The following is a 16,712-nucleotide window of genomic DNA, read 5'->3' as shown; positions in this document are numbered from 1 at the left end:
ATATAAAAAAATATTTTTCAATAATTTTTAGTCAAATATTTTTTTTATTGCTTTTATGGCATAAATTAACAAAATTTTAAAATTATATAACTTTTAATTTATTTGCTTTTGTATAATAATAATAATAATAATAATAATAATAATAATAATAATAATGTGCATCAATATAAAAGTACATATGGATAAGATAGTAGCTAGTGACAATGCTTTGATGCTATATATAATTATTAGCATATAATAAGTAAGGAAGCATTTGGTACAATGGCTATCGATGAAGCTTTAAGGCTTTTATGCTGATTAAGATTTTTTTGAATGAGGGAGATTATTAAAATAAGAATGATGTTATTATAATGTAAATTCATACAAAATATAATTAAAAAAAACATGTAATTTTAATGAGTAGTAGGTAAATGGTAAACATACTAACTATATGATCAATTAAAAAGAGTAGATAGTGAACATATTAACTACAATGATAATGCTAATTACTTTGATTCATAATATTGATTTATAAAATATTAAAAACTCTAGGAATAGATATTTGTGTCCATCGAATGTATTATACTAGATAAAATTACATATAGTGTTTATTTTCTTAGATTAAACAAAATTAAAATACATTATTGTCTCGTGTCTATGAAATAAAACGAGAATATTATCAAATTTAAATTATTGGATTAAGAATCTGTTGTATAGTCGTTTTGAAAGTTCTTAATTAATTAAAATTATGTACGATTTATTAAACAAAATAATAATATCAAAAATATATTTTAAAAATGAACCAACCAAACATATTCTTATTATTTTCGATATTTAAAAATGAATCTTCTTTTCATAAAATAATGGTATCTTTTAAAATGTGAAAAATAAAAAATAAAAATAGAAAACAAAAATAAAAAAATATTTTTACAAACCAATCAATTCCTAATTTTACTTGCGGTGCGGTTTGAATTAGATGACTTTTTTTTAAAAAAAAAATTGATTCAATTTCAAACAGTTTGATTGGATTGGATTTACAATTTTATAAATTAAAAAAATTAAATATACATAACAAGTTTCAATATAATGAGGATCAATAGCAGGTGCCCTACAGTCAGCCATATACTTTTTGCAGACGATTCTATACTCTTCTGTAAAGCGAATGGAGAGACTTGTCAGAGACTACTTCAGGTATTGAACACCTACAGACACCTTAGTGGGCAGCAGATTAATTTTCGCAAATCCTCCACCTTCTTCAGTAAGAATACCCCCTTCCCCCCTCATATAAGAGATGAATTAGCCCATATTTTACAAATTCCACATGTAGGGAACCAAAACAAGTATCTGGGGCTGCCAGTAATAATTAACATATCAAAGAGGAGTATGTTTAATTATATTAAAGACAAAGTGGAACACAGGCTACAAAATTGGAAACGGTCATTACTCTCGGTTAGTGGAAGGGAAGTTCTTATCAAAGCAGTTGCGACAGCTATTCCTCTCTACACTCTGAGCTGCTTCAAGCTACTAGACTCCCTAATTGATGATATCCAACGAAAAATTATGAATTTCTGGTGGGTCAAAGGGGAACCGAGCGAAAATAATGGTGGATTAAATCGGATATAATTTGCAGAGACAAGAAGTAAGGAGGTTAGACATCAAGGATCTTAAAGCTTTCAACTTAGCTATGTTAGCCAAGTAAAGTTGGAGAATAATAACTAAACAGGAATCATTAGTTAGCAAGATATACAAAGGCCATTACTTTAAATATTTATCTTTTCTTAAAGCAGACACTGGATCAAGCCCTTCCTGGGCTTGGAGAAGTTTATTGGAGGGAAGGAAAGTGATTGAAAAAGACTTAATGTGGCGGATAGGGAGTGGAGGTTCAGTTAAAATTTTTGAAGTCCCTTGGATTAGGAATTTCAGGCCTATCTCAGTCTACCAACAACAGAATATAAGCTCAGATATTATATGGGTGAATCAGCTACTCAAACAAAACAGAACATGGGATGCACAATTAATTCAGTCCATCTTTAATTCAGATATTGCAGCAAGCATTTTGCAAACAACAATTAATGAAGGGGAGGATAGGATTACCTGGGCAAATGAAAAATCAGTCCACTACTCAGTAGCATTGGGGTACCAAATAGCTTTCTTTTTTTTCCATCCTCCAATTGATCAGCTCCCTGAAGTCTGTAACCAAAAGAACATTTGGAACTCAGTTTGGGATCTGCAATGCCCCCCAAAGGTAAAGATCTTCATCTGGAGGCTACTTCACAATGGGATTCCGGTTCGACAGTGCATCTAAAGCAGATTTCACTATGTACAAGACGTGTGTCCTAGGTGTGGAGGAGAAGGAGAGACGACTCTTCACTGTTTAGTGATTTGCCCATTTGCAAATCAGACTTGGCAATTATCCAACATCAACATGGCATCAATAGTTAACAACAATCAAGAACTGTGGCGATGGTGGTCGAAATTGAGTGAGCTTGCACAACGACAATCGCAAGGAAGGAAGGAATTGGCATTGGCAGCTATGCTAACTTGGACAATCTGGAAAGGAAGAAACGCTAAAGTCTTTGAAGGAAAGGACGTTCCTCCTCACCAAATGTATGCTCAAGCTAATGAACTTCACTCTGAATATCAAACGCACAAACTCCACTAATTCATTTCACTAGCTTTCTTTAGTTCAGACATGCAATCTAATCCCTACCTTTTCATTTCTTTCACTAGCTTTCTTTAGTCCAGCAATGTAATTTATATTGACTTTTCCTTTTTCCGGTTAGGTTATTATGTTTTGATGTAAGGGAATTTTGGAAAATTCCTCTCTTATTAATTGTTGTCCAAGTATGGACCAGACGACAATAATGTACTCATTTTATATGATGAAATGAATATTGTCTATCTTAGGGGAAAAAAAACAAGTCTCAATATAAAATTTTAAATAAAATTATAGGTTAGTTAAAATAAATAAATAAATAAATAAATCTCATTTTGAACATAAAATATTTACTAAATAATAATAATACATGAATAATATAAAAATGTATAACAAATTGAACATATTAATAAGTAAAATTATAAATATAATAATAAAATAATAATATTATAACACATTGTGCAGTTTGAATTAGATCGATTTTGAAAAATAGATCAGAAATTCAATCTGAATGCCCTTTTTCCCTTGCTGCTGCAACTGTTGATGGCATGGTGACGCTGCTAGATGTTGCCACAAAAGATTTCCATGGTCTTAATGCTACTGTTGAAACCGATGGTGCCTTCCGTCATTATTGTTGTCTCCTTTGTTTGATGCTTCCTTAGCTTTAACTCCCCCCCTTTTGAATTTCAACCTTTACTTTGATACTCTGGGTTCGTCTTTTTGATCTTTTGGGATCGAGTTGAGTAGATTTTGTATTTATAATTATTTAGTTTTGTATCTATAATTAGTTTGATATATGTACTTGAATTTGTGTCTATACTTACAAAGTTACAAGCAAAGGATTTAAATTTGATCTTAAAGAGATCGAATTGTGAGTAAGTTTTATATTTATAATTATTTAGTTTTGCATCTATAATTATCTTGATATATGTTGCTTGAATTTGTATCTATACTTATAAAGTTACCAGCAAAAGATTTGAATTTGATTTTAATAATGGATTTATTAGAACTAAATATTTATTTTTGTGAAATTTAGATTTTCAATTTGCACACGAGACTATATACATACTTGATGAAGTTTTGCATTATTTTAGAATATTCGATTTTATTTGACTATGTGTTTTTGAAACATTGAAGTATTATTAATACTCACTTATATACTATGAAATTGTAAAATATATTTGATATTTCTTATGATTGAAAATGTATGTATTAATGGCTAATTTAGATATACATAGAAATATAATATTTCTATGTATATCTAAATTATCCACTAATAGTATGATTGAAAAGGATTTCTGATGAGAAAGTATTATTTGATTTGATTTGATGTATTTGAAAGATCAAAGATTTGTTGTATTTAAAATGATATGTTTTGAATTAGTTTGGGAGGCTCGTATTAAAAAACTATAGTTAATGGCGGTCATGATGTTAACTTAAATATATCTGACTCAGATCTCAGCTAGTAGGGACATTGCTAGCCTAACGTGTAGGCCATAGAAAAGGGCTATCCTTAAAGGTGGAGTCGTTTAGTGTGGACTATTTGATTTGATTTCTATACTGAGAACCCGTTTATTGATGCACTTATTTGTATAAATTACTATTTTTTAAATAAACTTACTTTAATAATAATGTTTATATGATCTAATGTGGATTATACATATAATGTCTAGTCGCTAGGTTGCAAAACTCACTCTGTTTTTTTTTTAAATATTTTTCAGGAACAAATGGTTGAATATGAGACTTTCCATTCAAGAAAAATTATCCGCAATGAGTACTTAATCTTTTTGTGTTTCTAGACATTATATGCTCTATATGTCACAAGTAAGATCCAACTATACTAATTTATTTTATGCTTTTGTTAAAAATAATGTGTGACTATTCGTTCTAGTACTTGTAAATTTATTAAAACTATTTGTAACTTCTTGTTTAATTTATATTTAAATTTGTTAGGCTTGCTAAGGAACTAGTTTTTTGAGTGTCAATCATGGCTCATTTTGGGCTATGATACTTTGACCCCATCTTTGCCTAAGAACAAAGCCCTCTGTTAGGGTACAACTATTTAAGAAGAAATTATGGATCCAAAAGAATGTACAAAGACAAAATGAAACAGAATCTCAAGGTTCATAACGAAGATAAGTAAACTACTTTTAACTTATCATTTTCCACAAAGATAATTTGTTTGGGTATCCCAGTTGATGAGGTCTTCCTTTTATGCCTTGAATGATGAAACGCCAAATGGTCCGAGCTATTGTCCGGTACATCAATGGGTGTATCCTCATATATTCCTTTTTGTTTTGAGGTGGAATGTCTTCTTGACTTGGATGATGTCTTGTCTAATTTGGTGTCACCTATTTTAGGTAGTGAATTAAAATGAAAGATACAACTATTTTTGGTTGTTGATGCAAGAGTATTAACATCAACACACAGGTCTGCATCAGCCTTCAACACAAGTTGTCTTAGTAGTAGAGCCACCTCATCTATCTTTTGATTGTGTCGCTTCATTTCTTCCTTTAAACCTTGAATCTCGATTTACATGGGTAGACAATCGTTGCAACATTTTCCACAATCTTCAGCTGATGCTTTTGACTCAACCTCCGAACCCACGGTCTAGATGGATTTTGGCATGCCATTGCAGGTGTCGCAGATATAGGCACGGATGGGCTTGGTGCTACTTGTGATGTTTGAGTGCTTGCTGGTTGAAGTTGTTGTTGATTGACAGTAAAATTTATGTTAGCATGCAAAAAATTATGCACTTTCGCGAAATTAGCAATAATAAAAAAATTAGTCTCAAAGTTTGGAATTTACTCACTACTGTTTGGTTTTTATGGTTGTCTCAGGGGTACTTTGTTTCCCACCCTAAACAATGACAATACAAGAGTGTGTCACATAGTTGTTATGATAGGGTTCATAAGAAATTAATTTGACAACTATATGACCCTAACAAAAAATAAAATGGACAAAATAGTCCATGAGAAAAAATAAAAGATAACTAAATCCTTCATTTTTTATCGGGGGAGGGGAGAGGGGGCAGATATATCCCTGGATATTATTTCTGGTTGAGGTGCAGACTGAAACAGTGTCAGCTCAGCTTGTGCTTGGTTAGAGTTGGTGGCACGCTTCGCTTTCTTTGTCTTAAGATGGTACTGGTTGAATGTAGTGTCTGTATGTTGCATGAAAGAAGTCCATGCACAACCATTTGTGGACATAATCCTCTGGTTTATCATGTCTCTTGCGGATAGCATCAATTGCATGAAGACAAGGCATTCCTGCATATGCAATAGAAGGCAATATTAGTACAAAACAGTTGAGAATAAATGATGATGCACAAGTTGATAAGCGAAGTAATTATTACCAATTAATTGTCATCTATTGCACGAGCATGTGTGCTTTATAAGTTCCTCCAGCTCACCTGAAATCTTTTCCTATCATGGTCACCAATCCACTCAGTACTCCATCTGTTGCTTGGTTTGATCATGCGATCAAGTCTCTTTTGCTGTACATGTGCAATCTTATCAATGTATGGGGCCAACAGTGTTATGTGCTTAGTCATCATTCTTATCAGATAGCATCTCAACTCCTCGCACATAGTTAGAATCAGCTTGCATCAATATTTCTCAATTTTTGCATTCCATGATTCGCACATGTTATTTTCCAGACTATATTTTGGGACCATGACAAAAGTAGGCTTTCACCCATGCCCTTGGATTAAACCTAGTTAGATAAGTCAAAGCATCTTCATTGATCTTTTTTATTTTCTCTATCATTTCTACAAACTCTGAGGGAGTTGTACAATTTGCACACTCCCATATGCTCTCTTCACTTATGAATTCTTAAATTGATTGATGAAGTTCTTCCACATATGCATGACACAATTGTGATGGGGTGCATTTGGTATGACATCCTTTAATGCTTCTCTTAGTCCCTGCAACAAGTGTATATACATTGATATAAAAAAACTAAAATCTGAACATTTGTTTAATTAATCAATAAATATACAATTATAGTAAGTTATTTTTTGTTGATTGCTCATAAAATTCCATCCATAAAGTGATGCATTTCCTAAGTCTTCTTCAAGCAAATTCAAGAACCATTTCCATGACTCCTTAGTATCCGACTGCACAACCGCATAGGCAATGACATAGAAATGGTTGTTTGCGTCTTGTTCCGTGGCAGAAAGCAATTGTACCCCAAAGTAGTCTTTCAAAAAGCATCCATCAAGGTGTATTAAAATCTACAACCACTTTTAAAACTTTGCTTGCATGCATCTAAGCATATGTACACCTTATCAAATATCCGGAGGGGGGCAGGGGAAGAGGGAGGGCTGTCGAATCGGAATCACCTCCAATAAAGCAGTTGACCCAGGATTACTCCTCAATATCTCAGATAGATAATTCCTCAATCTGCTATATTGTTCTTTCTCACTCCCTGCAATCTTCTCTCTTGTTTCCCTTAAAGTCCTATATAGCATCTTCTCATGTGGATGCAAATCAAACTCCTCTTTGAATAAAGCAATGGCTTCTTTTCTATTCATGTGAGGATGTGTAACTAACCTCTTCTCAATCTTATTGCTTAGCCAATGTTTCAAGAGCATTACTTCCTAAATTTCTGCCACAAGTATGTTTAGCCTTGTATGTCTTTATTTAGAAGTACATAAGTGAAGTATTTTTGGACACATACACTAGAAAAGGACACTTCTCAGCTCTACATTCCACTCTAATAATTTTTTTATCATTCTTGATCTATTTTTGTTCTTTGTCCTTAAAAATAATAGGTTCTTTATCACTTCCTTGAACCAATCAAGTGTTGCAAATCTTGTACCTAATTAAAAATGTCTCTTCGAAATGATAATCATCATTAAACTCATGCCAGTATTTTAATATATAATTAATTTAATAAGTAAAAGAAAGATATAAAGATACAAAAGAAGAATATTATAAAAATAGATGAAGATCTGAAAGGAGAGAATAGAATAATGAAAAGGACGATGTGAATGAAAATTATGCGTAAAATAAAAAAATAACTGTAATATGAATAAAAAAATTATCTAATAATTATATTTTTTACCTAAAAATAGATGAAGATTTGAAAAAAGAGAATAAAATAAAGAAGACGACAATGTGAATGAAAATTATGCGTGAAATAAAAAGATAAAAATTATCTAATAATTATATTTTTGACCTTTTATAAATGATAGTTATATTAATTACTCTTTCTTAATAGGATTATGATGGCTAAGTAGGAGTTGGACACTAAACTTTTTTATCCTCTTTATATATATTATTATAGATAATATTATCAGGATTCACATTATTCTTGTAATATATTATATTATTATTATTATTATTATTGTCCGGCTTCATATTATTCTTGTAAGTTATAATACAATAAAATCGTTCGCATTATTTTTTTATAGTCTTTTTTAGTCGATAGATTGAATAACCCCCAATCCTAAATTACACACTTATACATCTACTCACACACTAACCTAGTTACCAACCACTGTTAGAATTCAAATTTGTGTGACTTTGATTTGAGGCAAATACTTTTGCCACCGAATCACATGCCTCGGCCACTTCTATAGTCTATACTCTCATGAAAAAAAACATACATACATTACGGGTCCACAAACAGACAAACGTTAATAAAAGAAAATAAACAAGGTTCATCTTCTCCAAAGTCCAAACTCATATTCAACCAGGCCCATAAGCAACACTTGCTCCTACCTCATAGCGTTCCCGTAACCGATATTCTATGGCCTCGTGCACAGTGCGGCTCACCAATTGAGCCATTCTACTCCTGTATCTGACAACAATCACAGAACTACGTGTCAAACTGAAGCTACATCTTACGAAATATCTTTATCTCTCTATAAATTAATCTCTCTACCGTATAATTTACCATTACATATACACCTCTTATTGACCACGTTAGTTCTAACATAGAGAGGACAAATTCAATGTTCCCCCTGTTACTGACTGTTAGAAACTTTTTCTTTTTGGACTTTATCAGTGTTAGAAACTTAAAAATATACTACTTCCATTTACGTATTGGCCTTTACCCAAAAATAAATCCGGATAACACAATTAGATTTATAAAACAGATTTTTGTTTCTTAACACAAAAACCAGGCTGTCATCTAACATGATCCAAGTCTAATGCAGTTTTATTTAAGATTGAAAGGCCAATCTCCAAAAACAAAACTTCACAGTGGCCCAAATATGAATTTGTCTGGAATTTTTTCGTTTGTTTCTTCTGTTTTTGATTATTTATTTATTTATTTATTTATTATTATTATTTTGGTATTGTCTGGAAGTATTTGATTTTTCATTTCGACATTTTTGAAACTATTATCTGTTTTATTTTCTAAAATCAATATTAATTGATATCGTAAAAGCAAAGCGTATGTTTTTTTTCCAAAGACAGTAAGTTATTTTATTTCAAATGAAAAAAAATATTTTGATCAAATTAAGGACTACACAAAAGAAAGTGGGATTCTCTCATCCTTAGCTTAAACATTAGCGAGACACAATAAAAAAATGAAACTAAGAAGAAAGCAAAACTAGAATTAAGTTGGAACTTCAGTCGGTAAGTTTACAAGTTCTTGATTTTGTTTGATATCAATTGCCAAAAATTCTTCAGAGCAGATGTTTGCAGCATTAGAAAGCCACACTCAAACTTATGATCTATTAATATCATTCAATAGCATTATGGTAATAATATATATGCTTATTCAGGAGACATTTTTTTTAAAACAAAATATAGTATAACTATAATATAATGAAAACAAGACCAGTGCTTAATATCATTCAGATGCAGGTGCATGATGCTTAATATCTATCTGTGTAACTGAAAATGGTAAAGAGCTGAATTTCCATCAAGTGCTTTGTCATAAAAGTATGCTCTGTAATCCTGCAATAATGTTTCCCCATTAAGAGAGAAGGATTATCTTGAGACAATAGCTCCCTTATGGGGGCATAGATTCTTGTTGATGGAGACTGGAGATAGAATGATCATGAGTGATGAACATTGCTATTTCTAACAAGTATACTACTCTGGACAACATACATTAATCTCTAAGTAGCTTTAGAAATGTGAATATGATGTGTTGATATAGCAAGTGTTTGAGCCCTATATTATGTTCTTTAAAACCATATTTTGTGATATCCTTTTTTTACCTTTGCAACAAAAAATGATAAAGAGCAGAATTGCCACCAAGTCCCTTGTTATAGTAATAAGCATTAAAATCTTGTAACAATGTATCCCTATACAGAGGGGGGTTATCTTGTGAAAGTAACTCCTTGATGGGGCCATATATTCTTTGTGATGGGTTATCAAGAGTGAAGAAGCATGCAACTGATACCCTTGGCCCTCTATGGTTTGCCACAACACGGTGCTCCACGCTTTTCAATTTGTCATTAGATATCAGCTGCAAATGGTAACATAAATTAAGATTATTACACGATATATGATTCTGCTCTAGTTACATTATAAATTATGCATCTATTGGAAAGGATTCACATGTCATAAACGGTAGTCCAGTGCTTAAACATCCTGTCAAAAAGGTGTAATGTAGGTGCCTTAACTTAATAATTGTATCGATGGCTGATTCCACGGAAGATTCACACGTCATATAGAGAACAAACAATTGAGATTTAAAATGATCAAATATAGGGTTGAAATGAAATATCATCTCTCTATAAAAAGTTAAAAACTGAAAGATTTTAATAGATTGGAAAAATATTGGACTCACTTGTAGCATATCTCCAATGTTAACTACCAAAGCAGCATGAACAGGGGGAACATTGATCCACTGATTTTGCCACAAAACTTGTAGGCCACCAATGTGATCTTGGAGCAGAATTGTGAGAAAGCCAGGATCTGAGTGTTTGGTAGTGCCAAGAGTGAGTTCAGGCTGAGGACATGGTGGATAATAGTGACACAGAATTGAATGCCCTTTTGCACAATCTATGCTTTCAAGATATTCAGGGTTCAGTCCAAGTGCTTCTGATAACAATCCAAATAAAAGGCTCCCCAATACCTTTATCTGCCTTGAGTACTCCATTATTGCATCCCTGCAAATCAGTTTTATTTCATGGCTAAATTATACAGCATAAGTACCCAAAATTTTGGTTCCCTCTAAATCAAATCACATTTTCCTAAATCATATTAATTCACATCCCACAACTTTCTACTTATATCCTCCCTTGGTTCCTCACAATATCTCTCTGCTTGGCAGACCAAAAACTAATCCGTTGTAAATCGGAATTCTGATCTATTATTGGCTGATGAGTAGATGCATACACAATGCGTAATTTGAACCCGACTGGTGAGCTTTCCAGTCAACCAACTCAACTTAGTGAGATGTCATTTTGATAATTAACTATGGCTTCATATAAGAGCCCATCCGACCAAAGTGTCGCTATAGCCAAGGTAGCAAGACATTATAATCTTCTAGTCAAGTATACGCAATTCGAGTATCGAGAATAAAAATAGTTTCCATAAGTAAATACATAATCTTGATAAATTAATTGCAAAATGTTATTCTGAATATCAAAGTTATATTACGAACCTACAAACCAAATGCAATTCCTGAGGATGAAGAGGATCAGGACCCATAACACACAACAGTGTGTCTCTCCAATTAGCATATCTCGTTCGATACAAATCAAAGTTGCTACCATACTTCACCTTCTTCATCTTATCCCTCGTGTAATACTCTCCCTTCACCTCCTGTGGCAACTCGTGGAACTGACGCGCCGCAGTCAGCGTTTCTTCCAGCACCTTCAATGGCACCCCATGATTTACCACTTGGAACAGCCCCACCGTCTCCGCGGCCTCTCGAACTGCGGCAACCACTTTGGAACGGTCTCCGGAGACACCCTTGAGGTCGATGACCGGAATCGTGAACTGGGACGGAGTCTGGTTGTCGGCGGCGAGTTCTTCCGGAGGGCGGATGAAGATTTGTGGGAGTTTGGTGATGCCAGAGTCAACGAGGCCCTTGACGCCAGCTTTGGATTCATCGAAGGACTTCAGTTGCTGGAGACGATTGTAAGATTTTGAAACTCCGCCGGTGCCGGCGACAGACATTGTTGGAGAGTGCAAAATGCTTCTAATCTTACAAAGATTTTATTTTCTCACAAAATAGCTTTTGAGAAGAGATGATATTTTGGACTTCTAAAATAATTTCAATGTCATAAATTCCAATTTATCTACATAGTCATTTTCCTTCTTAGTATTTTCTTTGGATTTGGAGGCACCATCTTTAGAATTATCAGTCACAATTGGCTTAACAGGACACGCAATATCACAAGTTATATATCCCCATAATTTACGTCCTTTAAAAAATCTTCGCATAGTTTCAACTCAATGTGCATAGTTGGAGCCAATAAAAATAACAGGAATAGGCTAAAAAACATCTAATTTTTCCATAGTAATAGAAGAAATAGCAAAGGAAAGAAAAAAACTGCAAATTCGAGGCAGAAAACGGAAAAACAGAGCGCGAAATTGAAAAGAGCTCACCAAAAAATCTTAGGGAAGGTCCCACTTGTCCGCCACGTCAGCAGGCACGTCAGCGAACAATGACGCGTGACGGCACCTGAAAGGAGGGAGAGAGACATGCTGGCAGCGAGGTGGACGCGCGGGTCAAACGCGGGTTGGGTCATGCGTTCGCGGGTCGGCCAAGAATAGCTTCGTTACGACCACGTGGCAGCACCAGGAGTGTTAGATCTGCACCAAGATCAATGGCTGCTGAAAGGCTAGAGGGCGAGGAGGGCTCGCGTCGCTAACACGTGGGAGCACGAGAATCGTCCGATTGGAGCTGAGATCCAACGGCAGCTGAACCTTTTAAAGGAGAAACAATGGAGGCGGGCAGCAAGATTCCGGCGGTGCGTGACGGCGCGTCTGGTGGCTGATGGCGGCGATCTTGGCAGCGTTGGAAAACTGACGAAGAGAGGAACACGATGATGTCGGAGGTGACGGACCAAAGCGTCAAAAATAGATCGAAAAACGAGAGGAAACCGGCACGGTCGGATGAGAAAAAGTTATGAACAAAAACTCATTGAAAAAAAAAAAAAACCTTAGGCTTTTGATACCATGTTAAAAACAAGAGATTGAGAGAGTGATCTGAAAAGTGTATTATTGAGTGTGATAAAAGGTACAATATATAAAGGGTATTTATAGGTGCTAAATGAATCAAAGTAATAAAGACATAAAATTCTACAATTAATGTACAGATATACTATATAAATATAGACGATGCTAATTGATCTAAATTGTTTATAATTATTTTCTAACAAATTTCAATGTCATAAAATTAACCCAAATTTAGGTGTTTGAAGACCAAAATATATTTTTATTTTAAAATTAATTTTGTCAAAATTAAATTGAGTTCAATGAAGATATGATTTAATTTCTATTTAGTTATGCCCATCTATTTCTTAGTGATATAGTACGTACTTTTCTTCAGTTACTTTCATATCCTTCTTAAAATGAGCGTTTTTTATTATTGATATCCTTGTTAAATTCATCATTTTCTCAAACATAAAAAAAAAAAAAATTACTCAAAATAGTGTAGTCATTATTCTAGTGATAGTAAAATTTCATAATTTTAGTCACGACAACTCATCTTTCAACTACAAAATATGACCCAAATTCTCCTTTGTATGTCAAAATTTAACATGCATAATTTTATTTATGTCCCAAGTTAGGAGCTATTTATGAGTATGAAGTATTGATCTAAGTGGAATTCCATGCCATAATTAACCCATTAACTTAAAATGGGAAAGAGCTGAATTGCCATGGTCGCGCAGGCCCTTGCTATCATAGTAAGCAATGAAGTCTTTGAGTGATGTATCCCTATACACTGGAGGGTTATCCTCGGACAAGAGTTCTTTGATGGGGCCATACATTCTTCTTGTTTGGTGAAGATGAAGAGTGAAAAAGCATGCCACTGATACTCTTGGCCCTACATGATTTGCAAGTACACGGTGCTCCACACTCTTGAATTTGTCGTTGGACATTAGCTGTAGTATGTATCATATTATAGCACTAGTCTAATCATGCATTTTCAACTCAATTTAAAAGAATTGGACTTACTTGTAGCAAATCTCCAATGTTGACTACTATAGCTCCATGAAGAGGAGGCACATCAATCCAACCATTTTGGGTCAAAACTTGGAGGCCACCAATGTGATCTTGAAGCAGAAGAGTTAGGAAATCGGGATCAGAGTGTCTGGTAGTTCTCATGGTGAGTTCTGGCTCAGGACATGGTGGGTAATAATGGTATAAAATTGAGTGCCCGTTTGCACAATCCAAGCTTGCAAGATGCTCAGGCTTAAGTCCAAGTGCTTCTGATAGCAATTCAAATAACACCTTCCCCAAACCCTTCACTTGCCTTGAATATTCCATTGTCACTTCCCTGCAAATTAAACTAGGTAGTTATGTACTCTGAATTAAGATTGATGTTACGTAACTAAATTTTTTAACCAACATCAGCTAACGTTTTTAAATCATTTTATTTATAAATTTTAAATTATAAATTTAAATATTAAATTTCTTAGTCACCAAAAAAAATATTAAATTTCTTAAGGTTAACTAACTAAAAGTTAGTTTATAACCAATCTGAATTGGTCGAGTAATCAGGTTACTTATCCACTTAAACAAGTGTTGAGAATTTGAATTAAATCTCATTTTATACATGCAACAAACTATGCCAATAAAAATCTTTAAATAGACTCCAAATTCACAACAAATTAGAACTTAACCTCATACCATACCATGGAAATAAAAAAAAAAGTTAATTCACCAACTTTTGAGTGAATTAATTACTAATTAAATCCATAGGATACAAGATTAATCAGTAATTACCTACCTGCATGGGGGAGGCAGTTCTTGAGGATCAAGGGGTTCAGGGCCCATAACATAGAATAGTGTGTCTCTCCAATTAGCATACTTTGATTGATACAAATCAAAGTTGCTAACATACTTCACTTTCTTCATCATCTCCCTTGTGTAGTACTCTCCTTTCACCTCCTGTGCCAGCTCGTGAAACTCACGCGCCGCTGTCAGCGTCTCTTCCAGAAGCTTCACGGGGATCCCGTGATTCACCACCTGGAAAAACCCCACCGTCTCCGCCGCATGTCTTACGCCCGCCACTATTCCGGCGCGGTCTCCGGAGATATCCTTGAGGTCGATGACTGGGATCCTGAACTGGGTCGGTGTCGGTTCTCCCGGAGATGGGTCGCCGGCGGTAAGCTCTTCCGGGGAGCGAATGAAGATTTGTGGGAGTTTGGTGATGCCGGAGTCAACGAGGCCTTTGACTCCGGCTTTAGATTCGTCAAAAGCCTTCAATCGTCTCAAGCGGTCGTTGATTGCGGGATTTCCGGCCCCGGCGACAATCATTGTGATTGTGACACTGTGACAATGATGAGTGTTACAAGATTGAGCTTTATCTCTCTCTCGTCTTTTTTTTATATTGGCATATCGCACGTGCTAATGCTGGCCAAGGTTGTAATTAGCCTCACCTCTCACGTGATGTAAGGTGTTGGTAAATTGAATTATATTTTAGTTAAAACGAGGGTTCAATTTCAAATCTATTGCCACATCGTTTGCAGAATTTGTGGATTTTATATTCTTTTCTTGAGTGTTGTTGCAACTATTTTTTCTCCATAAAAGTCTAATGTGAACATTCATATGGCAGTTGTATAACATAGGAGTGATTTTTGATTGAGAAAAAAATAAAAATTGGTTATGGAATTCAGCGTTTAATGAATTATATATATACTTCACTAAGCTATATTATCACAGCAAATAGCTCCAAATTAGTAACTTTTAATTAATTTAACAACAAACTAAATTCTCTCAATTAACTTAATTGCAGAGAGTACTTCGAATAGAGATTTAATTGTAAAATTTTTTTGCGGAAATAGGGATGGGGCAAAATTTCCTTGAAGTAGGCGCTTGAATTAGCAGGAATTTTATCTCGTCCCGTTAATTTTTGAAATTTATAAATTTATTTAATTGTCTTTAATAGTTTATATCTCATATATGTTAGAGAGAGAAAGAGAGATCAAAATTTTTTAATCCTCATTTGCATAGCCCTTCTTCAATTTATAAATCCCTAGCATCGTCTATACTCTATCCAACCTCTCTGCAGCCTCGCCACTTTCCCATCTCACCGCATTGTCACCCCTCACCGTTTTATCACCTTCTCCACGTCGTTCTCTATATTCGTTGCGTTTCTTTCCACAACTCTATCGTCGTGTTCATTCTCCTCTCTACTACCGCGTCTCCCACCTCATCCACTGCTCAGTGTTCTAGTTTGTCGTGGCGTCCCTCACTGTGTCATTTTGAAAGAAGTCATCATCTAATCGTTTAGACTTTTTATATAAAATCTTACTGATTTTGTATAGGATGGATACTTTCAACTTTATTCCTATGAAAATTAATAATTAGTCAGAATTATTAGAGAGATGAAGAATCAAGTCCCAGCAGAAAATAGGACTCTATAAAAAATGAAGATGGAGAACAATATTCTCCCACACCAGACAATGAAAATGGGGATATGAAACAAATCTGAGGACGAGAATGGAGAGTAGAAAGGCATCTCTTGCTCCGTCCTATCCAGTTGACATCCCTAACACAACTAGAAAATGGATTAATACAGACAGATTTAGTCTTTATTATAGACGGATTTTTCGTTACCGACAAATTTTTACTAGTTACCGACGGATTTTCTCTCTGTAAATTCTCCATCCATTTCCCTGAGACACCGAACTTTCCGACGGATTTTTCATCTGTAATTACAGACGGAATTTTCGGCGGATTTTCTATCTGTAATTACAAACGGATTTTCTGACAGATTTTTTGTCTGTAATTTGAACCTTGGAAAATCATCCCACACTCTGATTACAGACAGAAAATCCGTCTGTAAATCCGTTATTAAGGTAAAATAGAATTTTTTTTAGATTTTTCCATTACAAAATAAACTTGTTTTCATACAAAATAAATATAAATTTAATAAATACAAATTTTTATTGATGGTACAAATAGAAAAACACACCAGTGAGCACAAAGCG

The 16,712-nt window shown here is 34.2% G+C and overlaps 2 protein-coding genes across 3 annotated transcripts; both read right to left on the bottom strand.

Annotated features, from left to right (window-relative positions):
- Nucleotides 1-9,505: 9,505 nt before the first annotated feature.
- Nucleotides 9,506-13,052, bottom strand: LOC107644785 (1-aminocyclopropane-1-carboxylate oxidase homolog 1). 2 transcript variants are annotated; one of them, XM_088488003.1, is made up of 4 exons: nt 12,955-13,052; nt 11,207-11,846; nt 10,388-10,709; nt 9,506-10,063 (listed from the first exon to the last, which is right to left on the bottom strand). In XM_088488003.1, the coding sequence occupies exons 2-4, from the start codon at nt 11,722-11,724 to the stop codon at nt 9,809-9,811; spliced, it is 1,095 nt and encodes a 364-aa protein (XP_088344129.1). In that variant the 5' UTR covers nt 11,725-11,846; nt 12,955-13,052; the 3' UTR covers nt 9,506-9,808. The 2 variants fall into 2 exon arrangements, with proteins under 2 accessions (XP_088344129.1, XP_016204198.1); XM_016348712.3 differs by lacking the exon at nt 12,955-13,052 and having other exon boundaries at nt 11,207-11,894.
- A 167-nt stretch (nt 13,053-13,219) lies between these two features.
- On the bottom strand, nt 13,220-15,235 carry LOC107644783 (1-aminocyclopropane-1-carboxylate oxidase homolog 1-like). The gene is made up of 3 exons (XM_016348711.3): nt 14,507-15,235; nt 13,732-14,053; nt 13,220-13,658 (listed from the first exon to the last, which is right to left on the bottom strand). The coding sequence occupies exons 1-3, from the start codon at nt 15,034-15,036 to the stop codon at nt 13,395-13,397; spliced, it is 1,116 nt and encodes a 371-aa protein (XP_016204197.1). The 5' UTR covers nt 15,037-15,235; the 3' UTR covers nt 13,220-13,394.
- Between the last annotated feature and the right edge of the window lie 1,477 nt (nt 15,236-16,712).

Source organism: Arachis ipaensis, chromosome B5, assembly GCF_059453495.1.
Source record: "Arachis ipaensis isolate K30076 ecotype BB chromosome B5, ASM5945349v1, whole genome shotgun sequence".
Classification (NCBI taxonomy): Eukaryota; Viridiplantae; Streptophyta; class Magnoliopsida; order Fabales; family Fabaceae; genus Arachis; species Arachis ipaensis.
Note: the sequence above shows the minus strand (reverse complement) of the source record. Positions and strands in the feature narration are given on the sequence as shown.

Coding starts and splice junctions, on each gene's coding strand:
- LOC107644785 (XM_088488003.1), bottom strand. CDS start 11,724: ATGTCTGTCGCCGGCACCGGCGGAGTTTCAAAATCTTACAATCGTCTC. Junction 10,710..11,206: donor GAATTGCATTTGGTTTGTAG/GTTCGTAATATA, acceptor ACTGATTTGCAG/GGATGCAATAATGGAGTACT. Junction 10,064..10,387: donor ACATTGGAGATATGCTACAA/GTGAGTCCAATA, acceptor TACCATTTGCAG/CTGATATCTAATGACAAATT.
- LOC107644783 (XM_016348711.3), bottom strand. CDS start 15,036: ATGATTGTCGCCGGGGCCGGAAATCCCGCAATCAACGACCGCTTGAGA. Junction 14,054..14,506: donor GAACTGCCTCCCCCATGCAG/GTAGGTAATTAC, acceptor TTTAATTTGCAG/GGAAGTGACAATGGAATATT. Junction 13,659..13,731: donor ACATTGGAGATTTGCTACAA/GTAAGTCCAATT, acceptor TACATACTACAG/CTAATGTCCAACGACAAATT.